This window comes from Peromyscus californicus, unplaced genomic scaffold (assembly GCF_007827085.1).
Source record: "Peromyscus californicus insignis strain IS unplaced genomic scaffold, ASM782708v3 Scaffold_3__1_contigs__length_106647218, whole genome shotgun sequence".
NCBI lineage: Eukaryota > Metazoa > Chordata > Mammalia > Rodentia > Cricetidae > Peromyscus > Peromyscus californicus.
In genome coordinates, this window is record NW_026294551.1 from 25,393,983 (window position 1) to 25,416,155 (window position 22,173).

The window sequence follows — 22,173 nt, forward strand, 5'->3', positions numbered from 1 at the left end:
ACACACACACACACACACACACACACACAAAGGCTGGAGAGTTGGCTTAGAGGTTAAGAGCACTCACTACTTTTTGCAGGGTTTAGTGCCTAGCACTCATATCAGGCCACTCATAACTGCTGATAATTCCAGCTCCAGGAAACCTAACACCCTCTTTAGGTGGTCATACACATATGCTCAGGCCCACACATAAAACAAAAATAATGAAATAAATAAAAACTTAAAAAGGAGGTCAGGGGACTAACTCAGCAAAGGCAGGAAAAGGCAAGCTGGAGGAAGGCCTTCTCCAGCAGCAGCACCTCTCACCTCTATAGTGCTCCATCCTCGTGTGATGGGTGATACCCTGTGATCGAAAGCTGAGGCTCAGGATGTAACGGGGATCAGAGCTGTCTCGTACCAGGAAAGAACCATCTGGCTTCCCTTTCAGCTTCATCTCTGCATCTTCCCAATTCATAGGACCCCAATACCAGCCACACTATAAAAGACAGGAAACAGTAAAGGAGTGAACAGAGAAATGCCAATATCTTGGGCACACTCTATCTTACCAGGGGAGATTATCTGAGAAGGTAAAAGCCATTAAAACACTTGTGCCAACCATAGCAGTGAAAACCAGGCTCCTTATGCTTTAGTCCTCGCGGCACCAGAAGACTAATTCTACATTTTATTACCAATGGTCCTACAAGGACAAGAAGGAACTGGGTCAGTTTACCTCGCATAACCATCTTAGAATATTCCAAATACATCTCTACAGTCCTCCTTCATTGGGTCTAACTTTTTCCCTCCAAATTTGGTCTTCTTACCTTTCCTATGGAGTGAACAAGAGCCTACTGTCTAGCCACTGTGACTAGAAGCATAGAAACTCCTCTTCCTCTAAAAACCGAAGGACAGCCTAGGCCTAGAGCTCAGGTGTGGGAGGAAAGGTGAGCTGCCAGCCCTCAGGCATCACATCACCTACCTTCTCCAGCTCTCGAAGGCTGGCTGCAAAGCTGCTTGAGTCGGGCCGGTAGAGGGGACACTGGAGGTGCTGAGAGGGCTGGCTGTGCAGGGATTCTGACGCTCTGATGGGAGTGATCCGGGGAAATGCATCTGCGGGGCAAGAGAACGGAGGAGACCACTTGTTTTATCTCCACTGCTCCCACTCACAGGCAGACTTCCCCACCCCACAAAAAAAAAAAAAAAAAAAAAAAGGAGAGAGAGAGAGATGCTAACTGAAGGAGGGCAGGCATTAGACGCTAAGCTGGGGAGGGTGGACGCCAAAGCGGTGGGAAGAGCTGGATGGGCTGGAACAAAAAGCTGTGTGGGCTCGTGGAAGCTGTGAAGGATGGGGGGGCATTCAACCCCAGGAAAGCAGTCGGGAGCCGCTCACTAACCTGACTAAGGTGACTACTTCAGGGGCTTCACCAGCCTAGAGCGATTCCAACTTCTCCCACCTCGAAGTGAAGTGCCTACGGTAAAGCAGCCTTGGAAATAGCGACTCTCTTACTTGCCCAGGGACAGTAATGATTTTGCCAGGCAAGTAGAAAAGAATGCTGATTTCATTCATTTTATTCCTTGGGTACCGGAGGCTGGCAAAGCAGGTATGGGCTACTAAATGCTTGGTACTTATTTACAAGGCTGCGGTAAATACCAAAAAGCTTAGAAAAAAATACAGAATTCTGATAACCAGCAACATAGTCAACCTCTTCACTGAACTGACATTAAGGCAGTTTCTTAAGTGATATCTATTCAGAGACTGCAAAACAGCCCCAGAAGCAGGGACCAAACATCCCAGTCTTTTATTTCTAAGAAAAATAAGATTTACTTCCAGAAAGAAATAGGTTAGAAAAAAACTATGTTTTGGACTCATTTTCAAGTTCTAGTCTAGCTAAGGGGATAAAGATCTCCTAAACTGTAATTTCCATAAACAGGCTTCTCCCATCCTTCCACTCTTACAAGTCTTGCCTCTCAGCTAAGCTAACCTGGGGCGTGGGGTGGAGGAGGCGGAGGTAGGGGGAAAGACTGCAAAGAAGAGCCCATCGGAGCCACAAGGACAGATGTAGGCAGCGTCCCACTGATATCATCTAGAAGAGAGAACAAAAGCAAGGGCTTCAGCAAAGAGCACACAACAGCACGGGAAGGCAGAGGAGGAGAGGAGGTCAGGCTGCCGCCCTCTGGGGCAAGGTAGGCCGGCCTTCACTGGTCATCTTTATGAACCAAGGCAAGTCATCCTAGCCAGCTTTGCTTGGCTTAGAAACTGGGAAAGTGATGTACTCCTAAAACAGCTCAGGAGCAGCACACTGAGGGCAAGGGAGATGTGAACTGGTCAACATGTGGACAATAAATACTGCTGCATGCAGATAAAATGCCCCCCATTTACGTGCCTACAGATATGACAGAGGTGGAGAAAGGGATGGGGAATAATTGGGTCATCAATAGAAACCCAGAAACTAATCTGGCTCCTGACAAAAGAACAAGTCCCTAGAGCTCACCCTCCCTCTAGGGCAGGACGGCAAAAGGGCAGGTCAGAGACTATACCTAGGAGGCTGAGGCTTCTTCTTGGAGGAGGAGGGGGAGTTGGAGGGTGTGGAGAGGTCAGGCCCCGCTGAGAAATGTCCACATCCACAAGCGACACTGTCTCACCTGAGGGAGTCACACAAGCATGTTACAGAAGCCCCATGTCCAAAGCTGAGACCAAAAGGAGAGAGAAACAAAGGGCAAGCAAAGGAGGCCAGAGGGCTGAGGGCCAAGGGTCCCAAAGCTTTGCGTCTGATGCTCTCCAGGCTGGCATTACCACAGCACCAGTCGATTTAGAATCCAGTTGTTCTCGGGTTAGTGTGCTGGCTCAGAGGTTAAGAGGCTGGCTGCTCTCACCATGGACCCAGGTTTGCTTCTCCACATTCACATGGTGGCTCATAACCATCCTTAACTCCAATATCAGTGGATTCAGCACCCTCTTCTGGCTTCCACAAGCACCAAGCCCACATATAGGACACACATACATGTAGACGAAACAACTTACATACATAAAATAAGAAAAATAGGGATGGTATAATGGCTCAGTAGGTAAAGGGACTTGCTAACAAACCTGATAATCTGAATTCAACCCCCAAGCCCTGCATGGTGGAAGAAAAGAACTGACTCCTTTTTCCCCGAGACAGGGTTTCTCTCTGTAGCCCTGGCTGTCCTCAAACTCACAGAGATCCGCCTGCCTCTGCCTCCCCAGTGCTGTTATTAAAGGCGTGCACCACTACCACTGCCCTAGCAAGAACTGACTCTTGATAATTGTTCTGACTTCTACATTTGTGATATGGCACAGAATCAATAAATAAAATGTAAATAAAAAAGGAATAAAACAATAAAACCTAAAAATTTTCTTTTTAAATCCTATCATTCCAGGGCCAGAGAGATGGCTTGGGGTGAAAAGCACTGGCTGCTCTTCCAGGACCAAGATTTGATTCTCAGCACTCGAACAACAAGCAGTACCGGCCTGTCTGTAACTCAAGCTCAACATTTCTGACGTGCTCTTATAGCTCCACGACACCAGGCCGTAAGTGGTACACAGACATACATATACACAAAATACCCGTACATATAAAATAAACATTTCAGAAATAAAAATCTACACAATTTTAATCCCAACACTGAGGAGGCAGAGGCAGGTGGATCTCCTAGTTCAAGGCCAGCCTGGTCTACAGAGTGAATTCTAGGACAGCCAGGGCTACACAGAGAAACACTGTCTCGAAAAACCAAAAAAAAAAAAAAAAAAAGACTGGCATTTTAAATCTAATTAATGTTTTTTGAGGTAGGGTCTCACTATGTAGCCCTGATTGGCCTGAACTCACGACATAGATCAACTGGCCTTGAACTTGGCAATCCTTCCTCTACCTTCCATGTGGTGGAATTACAGGAGTAGGTAGGTTTACAACATCCAACCAAAGACTATTTTTTAAAGAGCTTCTCAGTCACAACCAAGTAGGGCAGCTGGCTTCTCAAGATTTGAGACAATATGAAAAAGACCTTTTTACAGCTTCTACTCAACCAGGAGCTTTATATGACTGACAGAACAGAAGGTCTCTCTCTCTCAAAAGTTCCCCATAATATCAGATGGCATGGCAGTGACCCATTACCAAAAGGACATTCAACAGTCTCCTTCTTAAGCAACTGTGTTCCCTGCTGCAAGAGGACACACTTAAATTAGACACACTGAAGAACACTAACAGCTGCACGAACTGCTAACCCTAAAATGGTAGACGACAAAAGCTCACACAAGCCCCTTTGCCCTAGTCTTTAAACTAGACCAGATGCTCATGGGTCATTTTTTATTAGATAATCTATGAACTTCCTCGGAAGCTGGGACAGGAATTATGACTTCAAGAAAGTCTTTTATGCATTGCAAGCCTATATCTTTGTAATTCTTGCCTTTAATTTACATGTAATGACCCTGAACTTCATAACTGCTACGGCTACCCAATTACCAAGAAGCAAGCATCTTTACCTTCAAGCATCTGAAATCAAAGGCACACTCCATATACCATAAAAACAGCCTCACCCCAAACCCAGGGGGCACGGAATGAAGGAATTACTGCAGACGGCCTGGAAGGTGCCTGGAGCTCCCCCAGCAAGGCATGTGCAAGCGTGTTCCCTGACAGAACACTCCCACTCTCAGTTATCAGAAAAAGAGAAAGACGTGATCCTTACCTGTGAACAAGGGGCTGAAAGAGACCGGAGAAAAGGCACTTTGAGTTCTTGTCAACCTGGGTTTCCTAGGAAGTAAGAAAGTACACAGAGAATAAAGGGGGAAAATGAACACATATGCACTTAAATCACTAACACTGGATTCCAGATGTCCTGAAATACAAAGCAAACCCTTTATTACAGATATGTTGGCAACACTTCCGTAATAAAGCCTAAAATTTAAAGGAGAATGAAATACATTAAAGCAATTCCTTAAATAGATTTGGCTTCACCAGCCTAAAAAGCAATAGCAATCCCTTTGGATCCTTCCATGCCCAGTACATTAAGACCAAGCACCTTGAGTGGTAATTACTAAGTCTATTTCATAGGAAGGACGCTGGATGTAGAGTTGACTTTCGTGTGAAAGCCAAGCAAAAGGCTTTAGGCCTGAGTAGTTGCCAGCTTGGAGTAACAGCTTTCCCTCTGGGCCTGACTCTAAGAGAAAAGGTTCCAAATGGAGTCAGGGAGCCAGGGAGCACACCCTGGCCTGAGCATCACACTAAGACACACTGCCGTCTTCATCGGTGAATCCCTCTCTGTCCATGGCCCTGGGATATGAGCCTAGACCATGGCTAACAGGGCCTTCTTCTGCCTGTACCCAAGTACACCCTCCCCCAAGTCACACAGCTCTGCCTCGATGCTCCCCAGCAACCATTCAATTACACACCAAGGTACCAACTATACCTCCTTCAAGTAGCTTTTCAGCAAACAATGAAGAACAAGAGATGCCAACACAGACTTTCCAGGCACGAATGTATTAGCCTTAAAACATTTTGTCATTCACTTCAAGATGACGAAGATTTTACTGAGGTGATACAAAGAGGATATGGGCTGATGAAAGGTGAGGGTAAGTTCTGATAAAGTCTAAAATCCCATCCCAGAATTGACTGACACTAGACATTACACTTATAGCTTCACAATGACTGACTGCAGGTGTCATGGCTGGCTCACCCCCTAGACGTATTGTGATACAAAGGATCAGATGGAAAGTAAACTCTTTTTAACTCTCCACTGCACCAGCAGAGTGAGAAGCACACAGAAAATAAGGGAGAAATGAACACCACACAAGTGTTTAAATCACTGAACTCTGCATTCCACATGTCCTGAGACACGAGGCAAACCCTTTATTACAGAAGAAAAGAAAATCTAAAATGAAGTCCTATTCAAAATTATTTGTTTTTAAGGGCAGTAGTGGTACACCCCTTTAATCTCAGTACTCAGGAGGCAGAGGCAGGTGGATCTCTGTGAGTTTAAGGCCAGCCTGGACTACAAAGAGAGTTCCAGGACAGTCAAAAATGAAAAAGAAAAACAAAACAAAAGCTTATTTGTTTTCAGGGCCAAGGTGTAGTCTAGTTGGTAAAGCACCTGCCTATCATGTACAATGTCCCAAATTCAACCCCAGTTGTTTTGTTTCCCCAAACAAAACAAAAGCATGGTTTTTTAAATGTGTATTTGATTTTATTTATATACATGTGTGTTTGTCTACCACATGTATATGGGTGGCCATTGAGGCCAGAAAAGGATATGGGACCCCTGAACTGCAGCTTTAGGCTCTATGAGCTACTTTGGATGCTGGGAACTGAGTCTGGTCCTCTGGAAGAGCAATAAGTGCTCTTAACCCTCGAGCCATCTCTCCAGCCTCAAAACAAAAACAAAAATGAAAAACATGTTTATGCTTCTTTTTTTGTTTTGTTTTGTTTTGTTTGAAACACAATCTCATGTAGCCCAGACTAGACTCTAACTCACTTAGTAGGTGAGGATGAGCTTGAACTCATGATTCCTTTGCCTCTATCTCTCAAGTGCTGGGTCTACAGGTGCATGCCAGTATGCCCAGCTTTGCATTTTTGTTTCAACTTTTTAGATTTTACATTTTTTTTTCAGATTTTTATTCATTTTAATTATGTAGAAAGAGCTCAGAACTGGATTTGGTGCTACATACTTAACAGTCCTAGCACTTGGGAAGCAGAAACAGGAGGACTCTCACAAGTTCAAGGGTTAGTTTGGGCTATAAAACAAGACTATAGCTTTAGAACAGCAACAACAACAACAAAAAAGGCACAAAACCTTTAACACTCCTTTAGTTCCAGCACTTGGGAGGCAGAGGCAGGTCTCCGTGAGTTCAAGCCAGCCTGGTCTATATAGTGAGTCCCAGGGCCAGCCAGGGCTACACAGACCCTGTCTCAAAGAAGGAAAGAGATGAAACACAGGCAGCTTCCTTCCCAGAGGTCTGATAACCCACACTTGAAACATCCACAGCCCACACAGGGACACGGCCACATAAAAACAAGCTACAAGCACACATGGCTTCCGTTTATAAAAGTTGCTCATGACTACAGCTTAGTGCCAGCAACCCAAAGGACGAGAATGGAAAGTTAATTCCACTGGACATGAACTTAAAGCAGCCGAGGGGCTTCCAAGCTGACTTTTATTTTATAACTTGTGGGTATAACATTAAACTCAGCAAGTAGACACCCAAAGCACTGGCCTTTCAAAAGGTTCACACCTCAGCCAGTTGGCAGTTTGCCTCTTTTCAAAGGAAACTGCATCACTGTGCCATCTGCCCATGCTGGGGACGAGTCTCTTTAGTGCCAAGCTCTGAAGAACGGCAGTACCCAAATGCACACGTCTTGCGGAGGCCTTCTCACTCCAGCTCATCTTCTCCCCCACCCCCGACATTTTGAAGAAGAAAAATCATAGTTTCTAAGATCTAGAAAAAGAAAAACATCTGAATTTAAACCCAGGCAGAGCCATCTCAGAGTGCTAGATGGTTTTTGCTGGCAAAGAAGGGTGCTTCGTGGCTTGAAGCTAAAAGGTAAAAGGTCTAAGAGGTTGAGAGGCTAATAATAAATATGTGTGCTTCCTTCTCTCTTTGGGAGGATGCTGCCTAACTAAAAACCCATTTTCTATCTCAAGGACCCTGTGAGCATTCTGATGAAAGTCTAATAAAAAGGCCAATCTAGATGACTGAAAAAACAAAGCAAGGAAATGATCTCACACAAAACTAAGGATGGCAGTTACCTGGGGGCCTGGGAGGGGGCATAACGAGAAGAGCAACCCTTGAGTCTAGATAAAATATGGATAATACTATACCTGTTTGCTAAGCTTAATGAGTACCTGGATATATATTTATTACTTTAGTACATATATTTTTTAGATCTCCTTTTATATATAGAAAATATCTGGGATGATAAAAGCCCATTTCTAAGATGATAAGATAGTTTTGGAAAGCAACAAGAATAACAGATGAATTTTTCTTTTTGAGACAGGGTTCTCATGTTGGCTCTGAATCCAATATGTAAATGAGGATGACCCTGAACTTCTGACCCTTCTGCCTCTGTCTCCTCAATGCTAAGACTACAAGCATGTACCACCATACACTGTGTATGAAGTACAACATGCCCGGTTTATGTAGTGCTGGGGACTGAACTCAGGGCTTCATTCATTAAAGGCAGGTACTCTACCAACTAAGCTACATACATACATCCTAGGCCTCCAAATAAACATATTTTGTAGTGCTGCTAGGAATCCAATCCAGAGCTTTCAACATACTAAACAAGCACTCTACTGATTAAGCTACATCCCCAGCCCAAATACACATTTCAAAATAACCCTCCATACTACACTCATGGGTTGGTTATTCATGACTTCTCACCTCACCTTGAAAAACACTGGGGTACAAAATTAAAGTACTTTTAACTCTGCCAGAGGGCCACTTGCATCTTAGAACAGACTCACTGGAGAAGGATTTGGTAGGTCATGACTCAAGCAACAGGACAGATGGCTTTAGGTGAGTCTTTTTGGGGGCTTGCTGTCCTTGAGTCAGGTAAGTCATTACCTGAGTTGTAGGTAAGAGAATGTCTCTGTCCATTTCCATTCTGCAAACTATAATCTGCATTGCGACATATTAATGAGATAAAAGGAATTAGAAGCGCTAGACTAAACAGGACAATAGCACAAAGATGTAATCACTGGCCACTTTTCAAATTCCTAGGAACCTAAAATCAAACAATGAATCATGTCTACCACTCCTGTCCATTAATCCCTTTATCCCTAAAACTTACAAGTACCCTTTCCTAAAATGCCTTCTACACTAGGATGTCCAAATACTAGATTGTGTAGCTCCAATACACCTCTGCCCCTGCTAATGCACTCAGTGCCAAGAGAGGCAGCCTGTGCCATTTCCAACACGTCATAAGCCAGTGTGTCTGTTCGTGTGCTACAGGCACAAAAACCATGTGTTCATTTTTAGTTCCAATACACAGACATCTGTGCAGCAAGGTCAGATCCAAAACTCCATCGTAAACCAACTCAAAAACCGATGGAGGGAACTTCTAGGGATAAGCCAAGGGGTGTAGTCTAATGCCTAAAACCTCAGGAATGATGTTGGCAAGCAGAATGTCAAAGGCACAAGACTCAAGTGGACAGGCAAAAATTTTAAAGCCAGAGAATTTATTCTGAGAGCTGACAATCATAAGCAGTTTGTAAAAAGATAGTTTAAAAGGCCAACAGAGTGTGAAACAAAAACCCAAACATAGCTCACGACACCACACTATCACCTTGCTCTCGGCATGTCATGTTATGACTCAAAAAGGCGCCAAAACAGTTACCCTGTTATGGTAACACATGACTATGATTCCAGCACCGAGGAGATGGAAGCAGGAGGATCAGATCAAAACCAGACTTGAACACATACATAGTAAGTTTGAAGCCATCCTGGGCTATATGAGACCAGGCATAATGGTATATATCTATAATCCCAGAGCTCAGGAAGCTGAGGCAGGAAGATCGGCTCAAATTGGAAGCCAGGCTGGGCTACATGGTGAGTTCAAGACCAGTCCAGACTGCATTGTGAGAGTATCTCAAAAAGGGGCTGAGGAGTGAATCAGCAGCTGTTACTTGCTGCTCTTCCAGAGGACCTGGAAGAGGTTTGGTTCCCAGCACCCAAACTGGGCAGCTCACAACTGCCTGTAATACCAGATATATGGGATTCAAAGTCCTCTTCTGACCTCATCGGACACCTACATATATGTGCACATACATACTGACATACACATTTTTAAAAATTCTTGTTTAATAAAACCAAAAGTAAGAATAAAGAAACAAAACAGCAGCAAAATACACCCCTTCCCCTGGATCTCAAGACCCAAAGAAACAGTAAGTTTCTGATGTTGGCCAAGTCTACCCACGACAGTCAAAGAAGCCTCTCCATCCAGAATTGCACCTTTTTTCCCAAACAAATCAAAAATCACTACAGAACTGCTCTCCATTTCTCCACTACACAACTGTAAAGACTGCCAGGAATAGCCTCAACTGTGAAACTCAGTAAACAATCCTAAGGACCAGGTACCTATTCCCAACTGAGTGTGTTAGTGTGTAACATTTCAAACAGGGCAGATAGATGTTATTTTTCACCAAATCTGAAGGAAGACAATCAGCTCAGCATATGTGAAACAGACAAGGGGACTCCACTGGTTTTCCTGAAATAGCAAAGTTCTATATTATACCAAGGCCCACAGGCATGAAGCCCAGCTCTCTGAATTCTGACATATGTGTGGTATGAGGCCTAGCCCAGCTCCTCAGTACAGAAACCTGATTAGTTGGCAGGCTCAATCTTACTTCATTTTAAAGAATTTTCAAAGCTAACTCATACTGTTTTTTTTTATTATTATTATTTTATTTACTTGAAAAGAAATTTTTGAGACAGGGTCTTCCTATGTAGCTCTGGCTGACCTGTGACTTGTTATATAGACCAGGCTGGCCTCAAACTCAGATATCTGCTCACCTCTACCTCCTGGGTGATGGGATTAAAGGCAAGTGCTACCACCACCTGGCGACATTTATTTCTTTTTAAGAGGTTAGGGGTGGGTGCATATGTGCCACAGCAGGCATGTGGAAATCAGAGAGAACCTGTAAGAGTCAGTTCTCTCCTTCAACCACGTGGGTCCCAGAGATTGGCTCAAAACTCAAGTCATCAGGCCTGGCAGCCAACACCTTTACCTGCTGAGCACCTTGTTGACCCCCATACTCCTCTTTTACTTTTAAAGACTTATAGTTTTTACGTGTGTGTGTGTAAGCCATTATTTCTTAAGACTCGTACATCTGGGCAGGTCCACGTAAGCAAATCCAAAGCATGTGAAAGAAGTCGAGGTGTTCACCAATAGAACATGCAGACTGCTAAGCCTTATAAAAATGATTGTTAGGAAATACTTTCTCATCAAAAGCGAGAGCTGTGGGAAAAGTGTAGATGGCAAAGGCAGATGTTGAGAAGAGTAAAGAGAATTATGCCTAGAGGTTACCATAAATGCCCCAAATTACATAGCAAAGCCAGCAGAGACCCATAATTAACTTCAACCAACAATGATGTGGAAGCCTCCTAACTGGCAAAGGGCTGAAATTTCCCAGTGCTTCAGGTACTACCATTTAAAACAAGAGAACATGTGAAAACTCCGAGCTACTGTTCTTCCCAACAAGGGAGGGCTTGCTTAGGAGACGCAGACCCACAGAAATCACAACCACCCTGGCCAGACTTACCAAGGTTCTCACAGCCTCGAGGCTGCCAGCACGACTGGCACATAATAAGCATGGAAAAGCTAGCAAGCAGCACCAAAGCTTAGCACAGGAAAAAAAATGTACCAATTCAATCTTATCACTTTTCTTCCAAAAAGCACAAAATATTCCATCCAGTTTTCTCGTCTTCCTTCTATTCCTATAAGGACATGAACAAGACAATTTATAGCTGTCCCATTTCACAGATGAAAATGACAAATCTGCCCTCCATCTCACAGCTAATGCTGAAGTTCCAAATGGAATCCAGACTTTCCTAATTCTCTATACAACATGCTGCCTCCAAATAGCAGTCAACCAAATGTTTACACACAAATACCTAGCTCTTCTCCAATTCATCAGAAAAAGCTCTTGGACCAAAAAATGTATTTCTCCAGTGCCCTGAACTAAGCTTCTTTGCAGAGGTACAGCCTAATTTGCTCTGCAGCAGAAATCTGTATTGTGCTTAGCGTGAGGGTTGGTGATAGAGCAGCCAATGACCATTAAATTCTGCTTCCAAAGGCAAAAAACCGTACAATGTTATATGCCTTTTCCACTTCCTAATCTATTAGACGTAGCAGCTAATTTCACGCCACACCTCATACTCCACGTCTCGGGAATCTCAGACCAAGTCCTGGTCAATGTGCAACAAAGGCAAGACAAACCCCAAGAAAATTATCAGTCCATCCTATGTAATTACCCACAGCTTCAATCCTGCTGTCCACCCTCAGCTGAGCAAATTTCATCCATATTGGTTAAGTGGAGCATCAAATACAGAAACTACCACTGTTAGGGGAAAACTGTTCCAGCAGCCACACACTTGTCAAGACCTGAGCTCTCAGCAAGAGTTCACACCCCCCCACCCCAAAAAAAGGACAGACTACCAGGGATTTGGGTTTGGTCCATGGCACAGCTATTTCTGAGTATCTGACAGAACATACACCTTTTATCTTGGAGTACTCAAGTTCCCTTCAGAAATCCACATCCAAGAATGAGTGGTTTGCATCCAGGATCAACTGGGGAACATTAAAAAAATTCAAATAGGGGCTGGAGAGATGGCTCGGTGGTTAAGAGCACTGGCTGCTCTTCCAGAGAACTCAGGTTCAATTCCCAGCACCCACATGGCAGTACATAACTGTCTGTAACTCCAGTTCCAGGGGATCCGACACCCTCACACAGACATACGTGCAGGCAAGACATCAATGAACATAAAATAAAAAATTCTAATTGGGCCCCAGATATACTTACCTTTCACCCCAACCCCAAGAGATTCTAGTGCTCAGCAAAGTTATCAATGTATCTGCTTTTTGGCTCTGGTTTGTCACTGTCAGTATGTGTCAAGAACATGTCATATAAACCACACCAAGACCAATTCCAGCCAGGCAGGTGGCAACAGGCCTCTAATCCTGGCACCGGGAAGGCTGACTCAGGACTGAGGAGGATGAAATAGGAAGATCAAGAGATCTAGACCAGTCTGGGCTATACAGTGGATTCAAAGCAAGCCTGATCAGCATAATAAAACCTCGTCTCAAAACAAAAGCCACCAATTCAAGTCCAAGACAGAGTCAGAACTACAATTCACAATCACAGTTCTACCACAAGGTAAGTCTCATTAGTGGATTCAATAGCTAACAGCTTTCTAAACTGATACTACAAAACTATGCTCTTATGTCAAAAGTCCATTCACTTTTTAGAAATTGGGGGGGGGACCTCAAAGTCTAAGTTTGGAATTGTTATTAATTGGCCTAGAATTCAATGTGTATACCTCACTGAGCACTATCAACATCTGTGTGAAAGTGAGAGAGCAAGCATAAAGCTATTCTCGGAATGTGGTCAGCACACACGCTTTAGATAGCAAACATCTAAGAACAACCGGAAGAATATTAAGAATGGAGATGCCCAGCTGATTGTTGGCCAGATTCCCCAGGCCATTTTGCATGCATATACGTGTGAAGAGAGTGGGGGCAGGTGCACAGTGAGACTAGGCAAGATGGCCAAGATAATAATAGGCAAGTGATTGACACTAGCTCTTTGGCCCCAAGGCCACACATTTCCAGCAACTTCCCAGCAGTGTTAGTAATGGCAGACAGACACCGGGGGTGGAGGTGGGAAGCTTAAAAAGTGGGGCCAGTACAGGAATGGTGGGGCAGGGCTTCAAATCATTCCCAGCAAGAGACGCTAACCCACTGAGTGTGTCACCGAGTGCGAACCCTCCAAGAGTGAAAGCTGTTTCCACAATTAGCTCTGATCTAATCGAGATGTCACCACCTTTAGTCCCAAGTGTCTGCCTTCTCCAGAAGTCCACAGCTTGAGAAGTGACAGTATTGTGTTAGCAGCAGTAGGGGAAAAGAGAGAAACGAAATAAGAAATGGAAGTTTGTCGCCTGCCCCCCGGCCCCAGCCAATCTCACCTCCCCGCATCCAGCTCCCGGCCCGTAGAGCCTCCCATGTCCGTCAGGCTCGCAGCTGAAGCTGCCAGATCTCCAGAAGGCCTCTTGCCGGTCCCATCCCCACTGCCTGAGCCGCCGTTGCAGCTCTTCGTGCGAAACAGGCGACTGAGGCGGATTTTGAAGGAGCCCTTTCGAGAAGGGCCCGCGAGAGGCCGGAGGGGCCCGGGAGGCGGCGGTGGGGGGGGAAGTTGCTGCTGCTGCTGCTGCTGTTCCCCTCGGCTCAGGCGCCCTGGAGGGACCAAGTCTTGCAGCGGGAAGGGCACCGGGGGTAGTTCGGGGCCCGGGGGCTGCAGCAGAAGCCGGCCACCCCCTCCTCCTCCTCCACGGCCCGGGCTGCTGAGCTCCTCTTCTGAGCAGCTGTTAGTCTCCAGGCTCTCGGCCTCCGATTCCAAGCCTTCTAGGACCAGCAGCGCGTCGCTCGTCTCCGTGGGGTCCTCCCCGGCCTGCGGGGCGGCAGCAGGCGGCGGAGGCTGCGGCGGCGGCGGCTGCGGGGGGCACGGGCACGGGCAGCAGCCTCCGCCGGCAGTCTTAACCCCCGGCCCCGCAGGCTGCCCGAGCCCTAAAGCCGCCAGCTGCGCCTCTAGTCCAGACACCGGACCCCAGGTCCGCTCGAGCGCCAAGCCCGGAGGGAGGGCCTTGGGATCCAGCGCACAGCGGTGCCGGGGACACAGCAGTTCCGAGGGTCCCGGCTCCGGGGCCGCCTCCGCGTCCTCCTCCTCCGGCGGCCGCCCCACGTTGCGGAACACCATCAGCTGCGGCGGTCGGGCTCCCCGCGGGCCGGGCCGCGCGAGGAAGGGTGGCGGCGACGGGCCATGGCCCGGGGGCGGCGGCGGCGGCGGGCCTGGCTCGGGGGCCGCCTCTCCATAGCCGAGGAGGCGGCTCAGGACCCGGTATGAAGCGGCCGCCGCCGCCGCCTCGCCGTCCCGGAGCTCGGCCCCCTGCATCAGGGTGAGGGAGGGAGGGCGGGCGGCTGGGAGCCGGGCTGGGTGGGGACTAGGCCGGGCCCCGACGGAGCCCCGCCCGCCGCGGCCCCCGGAGCGACAGCGTTAACGGCCGCCGCGGCCTCTGCCTCACAGAGGAGGCGGGGGGCGCGCGGAGCGCAGCGCGAGCCCAGGCCGCGCGCGCAGCCGCCGAGGACCGCCCCCTAGACGTCACTTCCTGGCTAGGTCCCGCCCCCGTCCCCAGGGTACGCGGCGTCAGCCTCCGCTGAGCTTGACGTCGCTCTCGGCTCTGGTTGCTATTGGCCGTCAACTGGTTCTGTGGCCTGCTTGGTCTCCGGCACCGACCCCTGCCTTTTCACTTCCTGGGCGCCCAGGCCCTGGCCACCCTTCCCTGTGGAGCGGGGCAGGCCTTGGGACCTGAGTCTGGACCTGGGAGAGGGTCGCCGCCCTTGGCGCTGTCTGTGGGTCTGGTCCCCTCCATGCTGCTTGGGCTGTGTGGCCTTGGCCAAGTCATTTCATTAAATCTGTACCCTTTTCCTGGCATCCGACGAATTATGGAATGACTATATGAAAATTGTGTTCTAGATCCGGCGATGTGCTGTTCCGTGATAAACAACTGGTTTTTGGGGGAAAGAAAGGGTGTGTGTATAGTTACATAATTTTTACCATCTCTTTGACTGAGATAAAGGATATATATGTAGTACACAATTTCAAAGAAATAATAAAAGTATACAATAGCCAATCCTGTATGACTGATTGCCAAATGCATGCTTCTGCTGGTTGTCACAGTGTGTGTGTCATGTTGAGGAGAGAAGCCTAGATGAGCCATGTGCTAAGTAAGCATCAATTCAACCACCAGAGCTCATTCCCAAGCCCTTCCCAAACTGCTTACAAGTGTCCAAGGAGTGTAACTGTAACAAAAAATTTTTACTGATATTTTCCTCTATTGATGCAAGAGGACAGAGAAAAAACCGAAGACAATTGTCAATAATGGGGACAACTTTGCTGAATCAGAACTGGTTTCAATGACTAGAAGGGTTTCTTCAACTTTTTGTGTTATTCCTAATGTAACACCTACATATGTACAGGAGGTATAAATCAGAAGCACTCGAATACTCTCCATCACTTAAAAAAATGTGTGTGTGTGTGTGTGTGTGTGTGTGTGTGTGTGTGCCCAGAACAGAGCATCAGATCCCCTAGTAATTTTTTCTGGGAACTGAATTCCAATCCTCTGCAAGAGCAGACATGCTGTGAACTCTCTCTCCAACTTCATCACATTTTTTTTTTTTTTTTTTTTTTTTTGAGACAGGGCTTCTCTGGGTAGCCCTGGCTATTCTGGAACTTCCTCTGTAGACCAGACTCACAGAGACCCACCTGCCTCTGCCTCCCAAGGATTAAAGATGTGTGCCACATCACCCAGCTCCTCCAACACTTTTTAAGTCAAGGTGACTAGCAAACAACAAATCAAGCACCGGTTTGTAGCGCTTGCTCAGCGGCTAATATCCACCCTCTCTTACTAAACTCAGGAAGACATGAGCTTTAATGTACCATCCTTCATGTGGTAGTTCATTACACACAGTGGGCTGAAATAATCCCAAGAGCACAGGTAAAATGATGTGTTTGGGGCTACCAAGGTGGCTCAATGGGTTGAGGCACTTGTTACCAAGCCTGAGTTCTATCCCTGGGGCTCATGTGGTGGAAAGAAGACACCACCTCCTGAAAGTCGTCCTGTAAACCTCCATATGCATGCCATGGCACATGCAGACACACAGACCACACAAATAAATATAATAAAAATTACAAGTTTTGAGAATATAGTACCTTCGCTTTTTGTTGTTTCTTTCTTTCTTTTTTTTTTTTTTTTGAGACAGCGTCTCTCTACATAGCCTGGCTGTCCTGGAACTCACTATGTCCACCAGGCTGGCCTGGAACCCAGAGATCCTCCTGCCTCTGCCTCCTGAGTGCTGGAATTAAACATTTGCGCCACCACCACCTGGCTATGTGTAGTGGTATTTGCTCTGCCCATGACCTTGGGCTATATGGGTTATAGGGCCTGAAGGAGGTGGTGCTTTTTTTTTGGGGGGGGGGTTGAGAGAGGGTTTCTCTGTGTAGCTTTGCGCCGTTCCTGGAACTCACTCTGTAGCCCAGGCTGGCCTCAAACTCACAGGGATCCGCCTGGCTCTGCCTCCCGAGTGCTGGGATTAAAGGCATGCGCCACCACCGCCCGGCTTGAAGTGGTGCTTCTTGCTATTGTATGTGACCTCTCAAAAGGAAAGGGAGATATATGTGTGGTGGTATTGTGTTCCCCAAAATATTGTGTGCCCTAATAAACTTATCTGGGGTCAGAGAACAGAACAGCCACGGGTCTCTTTGAGTTCAAAGCCACACTGGAAACAGCCAGGCATGGTGACTCACACCTTTAATCCCAGGAAGTGATGGCAGGAAGCAGAAAGGTATAAAAGGCATGAAAACCAGGAACTATTGCTGGTTAAGCTTTTAGGCTTTTAGCAGCAGTTCAGCTGAGATTCATTCTGGATGAGGACTCAGGCTTCCAGTCTGAGGAAACAGGATCAGCTAAGGAATTGGCGAGGTGAGGCTGTGGCTTGTTCTGCTTCTCTAATCTTCCAGTATTCACCCAAATACCTTTTAAGATTCATGCTACATATATGTTCGTTTTTTCATGTGTAAGTTTCTATACATATATATAACATATACATAGAACATTTATATAACATGATATATACATAACATTATATGTGTCTACATACATACACACATACACATATATTGCTAGGGATTGAACCCAGGGCCTTGTGCATGACAAATACTCTACCTTTAAGCTCTACATCCAGTCTTATAAGTTCATACAATTTAAATTTTTTTGTGTGTGCTTTTGTTTTTATTTGTTTTTCGAAAGAGGGTTTCTCAGAGTAGTTTTGGTGCTTGTCCTGGATCTTGCTCTGTAGACCAGGCTGGCCTCGAACTCACAGATTCACCTGCCTCTACCTCCCGAGTGCTGGGATTAAAGGTGTGCGCCACTGATGCCCAGCTTACAATTTAATTTTGAATAGTAACTATGATTTTGGTTTTGTTTTTTAAGTGTATATGGGTGTTTCTCTTGCATGTATTGTCTGTGTGCCACATGCCTGCCTCGTGCTCTCAGAATCCAGAAAAGGGTGTCAGATCTTCTGGGACTAGAATTACAGAGAGTTGTGACTACCACGTGGGTGCTAGGAATAGAACCCAGGTCCTCTGGAAGAGCAACCAGCACTCTTAACCACTGAGCCATCTGTCCAGCCCAGCAACTATGTTTAGCAACACTTGATCTTAGTCAGAAGGCCAAGAGGTTATTATGTCTAATAACTGGCTTACAAAATCCCAGAAACTGCCAGGTGGCGGCGGCACACGCCTTTTATCCCAGCACTTGGGAGGCAGAGGCAGGCTGATCTTTGTGAGTTCGAGGCCAGCCTGGGCTACAGAGTGGGGACAGCCAGAGCTGTTAACACAGAGAAACCCTGTCCAAAAAAAAAAAAAAAATCCCGAAACTTGAACAATTGAATTTCAGAGGCTGCCATAAGTGTGCCCCCTAGCACCACTAGACCTCACTTCTACGTCTGAAAAAGGCAGGCAAGCCCTGTAGCTTTGCTTACTTGGCAAGGATGTTGTGAGGAACAAATAACACCAAGTTAATGAGACAGTTTGTGTGGAGGTGTCACTGGAGGTGGACAGACCAGACAGGAACCCACTGCAATTGTTCCTGTGGGAGATGTTGAGGTTCGGAGTGGATAAGGAGGAAGGAGCAGCCGGCAGAAGTTAGCAGTTTTAGGAGCAGAAGGAGCTTTGAGGGGAAGATTAAGGAACCACCGTGTTGTGTGCTTGGTATACGCACCTACACAAATTAGGTGCGTTTGTATGTTTGTGCATGTAGGTGTGAATGGGTGTAGAGGACAGGGGTGGACGTTGAGCTCTCATAAGTATATGGACTTGACTTCGGATCCCTAGCACAGTATAAAAGGCAGGCAGAGCAGCGTGTGCCTGTGATACCAGCCCTGAGGGCAGAGCAGCGTGTGCCTGCCTGTGATACCAGCCCTGGGGGTGGAGTGGATCCCTGAAGCTCACTGACCAGCCAACCTAGCCACTCTACCGTCTGAGCCCTCTTCCCATCCCAGAGGAGCCCTTCAGAATGGAAGCTAGCTCACAGCCTGGATGATAAAGATTTATGTATGTCTGTCTGTCTGCATGCATGCATGTCTGCACACCAAAAGACTGCATCAGATCCCATTATAGATGGTTGTGAGCTGCCATGTGGGTACCGGGAATTGAACTCAGAACCTCTGGAAGGGCAGCCCGTGCTCTTAACCACTGAATCATCTCTCCAAACCTGTCAAGTCCTGCTCAACCTGTTGAACAGTTCTGAAGGGGGGAATGTGGAACTGGGAAATGCTATCTATGAAATATAGACATAGCTGGGCGGTGGTGGCACATGCCTTTAATCCCAGCACTCGGGAGGCAGAGGCAGGCGGATCTCTGTGAGTTCAAGGCTAACCTGGTCTACAAAATGAGTTCCAGGAAAGGTGCAAAGCTACACAGAGAAACCCTGTCTCGGGAAAAAAAAAAAAAGAAAGGAAGAAAAGAAAAGAAATATAGATGTAGAAAAAGAAAAAGACAGAGACACAGGATAGCTTTCGGAGGTTTCTGGGTTAATACTGCAGACACAAGTTTTTTTACTCAGAGCCTTTATATACCCAAAGCAAGGGGGGCAAAAAGACCTCCCCCTTTGAAGGACCTCTTGGTTCAAGGTACAAAGCACAGTCAAGTGTAAACACCTCCTTAGTACTCAAGACCACGCCTTCCGGCTAAGTACCCCATAAACAGGCCTTGAAGTAGAAGACACCTGGTAACCACGCCTTTGGCCAAAACATCCTATTGGGCAGCCTTGCAGGGGAAACACGCGCGAACTCGCTGACCTTGAGTCTAGATGAAAACAAGCCACAAGCTGGGATCTCTGTGGACCCCCCACAAACCTGCAGCCTATCACTGTAATTGTGCATGCTTTCTTCATTCTTAGGGTAGAGAGAAAGCTCCTTTGTGAGACATAGAGGACCCCGGCGGTCTCTCTGCTTCCCCTCTCCCACACACTGCCCACCATGCTGTATCTTGTCTGTCCCAGGCAGCTCAGTGACACTGATCTCCCACATGTATGGGCAGGTTTGTGCATCATTTACCACCCTCTTTTTCTTCAGGGTTAGGGAGCAAATCCAGAGTTTATACCTCCAAAGCAAAACTGTAGCTCGGCCAGTGAGCAACATGTCCCGCTTATCTGATCTCCTTTCTTGGGTAAACGTTCCCTCTTTCTGTGTTTTGTGAACTAGCCAACCTTCAGATGAAACTCTCCTCACTACACCAGGGAGATGTGCCTTCTCTCTGAGCTTGAAGACCAAGTCTTTTTGCACTTAATTGCACGTGTATGATTGGATTAAAAATCGCTCAGCAGTGAGGTGCACAGACTGATCTACCAGAAGACTCAAGTTCAATTCCCAGTTCCCCACATCAGGCAGCTCACAGCCACCTGTAGCTCCAATTCCAGGAGATCCTCTCTCTCTGGCTTTCACGTGCACATACCCACACATGATGATTAAAAATAAACTAAATTGGGGCTGGAGAGATGCTCAGCACTTAAGAGCACTGACTGCCCTTTCAGAGGACTCGGGTTCAATTCCCAGCACCCACCTGGCAGCTCACAACTGTCTGTAACTCCAGTTCCAGGGGATCTTGTTGGGATTCTGCCATGCTCCAGCTGCATGACTGCACATGCGCAGTTCAGGAGCTAGGCAAGGGGTCTTGTGTCTTATGTCAGCAGTGTGTGCTGGTGATTACCTACGTACAGCGCGGTCATGCAATCCGCGCATGTGTGGTATAGCTTTGTAAGCCCACCTGTGCCTTAAAGAGCTGGACACAGACCCCACCTCTTCTCTCTATTCTGTTCTCTCTTCCCCTCACCATCTCTCTCTCTGCTCTCTACATCTCCCCCAGGCCTGGTTCTTCTGTACCCACTCCTCCTTCCTCCTAATAAAGCTCTAATATTGGGTTTTGTTGTGGCCATGGCTCGTGACCTTTCCGTGTGGTAACCAGCGCCAGTAACCAGCACCGCTTATCATTCTTACAGATCTGACACCTTCACATCAATGCACATAAAATAAATTTAAGTAAATTTTTTTTTTTTTTTTTTTTTTTTTTTTTTTTTTGGTTTTTCGAGACAGGGTTTCTCTGTGTAGCTTTGCGCCTTTCCTGGAACTCACTCTGTAGCCCAGGCTGGCCTCGAACTCACAGAGATCCGCCTGGCTCTGCCTCCCGAGTGCCGGGATTAAAGGCGTGAGAAACTAAGTCACGGAGCTAGAGAGGTGGCTCAGTTAAGAGCACTGGCTGCTCTTCCAGTGGATCCCAGTGTGATTTCCACCACCTTCATCGTGGCTCACAAACATCTAATTCCAGTCCCCTGGGATCAGATGGCCTCTTCTGGGCTCCTCAGGCACCAGACTCACACATAGTAAATAGACACACATGTAAGTAAAACACCCATCATACACATAAAAAAAAAAAGTTAAATAGCCGATTGTGACGGCGTACACCTTTAACCCCAGCACTTGGAAGCAAGAGGCCAGTGGATCTCTGGACCTCTGTGAGTTTGAGGCCAGCCTGATCTACATAGTGAGTTCCAGGACAGCCAGAGTTACATATGTAGTGAGACCATGTCTGAAAACACAAAACAAAATAATTACAGCTTTAAAAAAAAAAAAAAAAAAAAAAAACTGCCTCTCCTGAGCTGGAGAGATAGCTCAGAGGTTAAGAGCATTGGCTGCTCTTCCAGAGGTCCTGAGTTCAATTCCTCAGCCCCCACATGGTAGCTCACAACCATCTGTAATGGGATCTGGTGCCCTCTTCTGGAGAGCAGGGATATGGGCAGACAGAACACTGTATACATAATAAATAAATCTTAAAAAAACAAAAAACTGCCTCTCCTACTAAAATATAAATTCTAGAAGGCTATGTTTGTTCTCTGTCTCTTAATGTCAGAGACTCTGCCTGACATGGAGTAAGCCCTTGATATAGAAATACAAAATTGTTGTGCAATTTAAGCCTCATAAAAGATCCCTGATTCAAATCCACCTCTAATTCTGTACAACAGAATTAACATCCTCTTTTGTAAATGAAGAAACATTTTCTGACATGAAACTGACATGAAGTGAGTTATGGTCAATCCCTTCAAAAAGATGCTGTGGAATTTACACCTGGTGGTCTGCCTGCCAAGGTTTTCTTCTCTACCTTCCTCCCCTCTTCTACTTCTCACATCAATCAGATTTCTAGACGGAAGAAAAGGAAGGAAAGGGTAAAAGAGAAAGAAAAGGGAAGAAAGTTAGATGCTATAGAAGCCCAGAACACTTGCTGCCTTAAATAAAAAGCTTCCAAAGATCCCTGGCTCTCTGGGAAATGTTCTGGGCACGGAGATAAGGCAAGGACTATAGCTCT

At 46.5% G+C, this 22,173-nt stretch overlaps 1 protein-coding gene across 2 annotated transcripts in view; it reads right to left on the reverse strand.

The window, feature by feature from the left end:
- The window catches only part of Socs7 (suppressor of cytokine signaling 7), a 37,433-nt gene extending 22,672 nt beyond the window's left edge, over window positions 1-14,761 (reverse strand). The window contains exons 1-6 of one of the 2 annotated variants that reach the window (XM_052756023.1): window positions 13,667-14,753; window positions 4,678-4,742; window positions 2,515-2,619; window positions 1,959-2,060; window positions 956-1,086; window positions 307-475 (exon numbers count right to left, since the gene is read on the reverse strand). In XM_052756023.1, the coding sequence (XP_052611983.1) occupies window positions 307-475; window positions 956-1,086; window positions 1,959-2,060; window positions 2,515-2,619; window positions 4,678-4,742; window positions 13,667-14,649 (1,555 nt within the window). In that variant the 5' untranslated portion in view covers window positions 14,650-14,753. Of the gene's footprint in view, window positions 1-306; window positions 476-955; window positions 1,087-1,958; window positions 2,061-2,514; window positions 2,620-4,677; window positions 4,743-13,666 lie in introns of both variants that reach the window. The other variant, XM_052756024.1, reaches the window with a different exon arrangement.
- Between the last annotated feature and the right edge of the window lie 7,412 nt (window positions 14,762-22,173).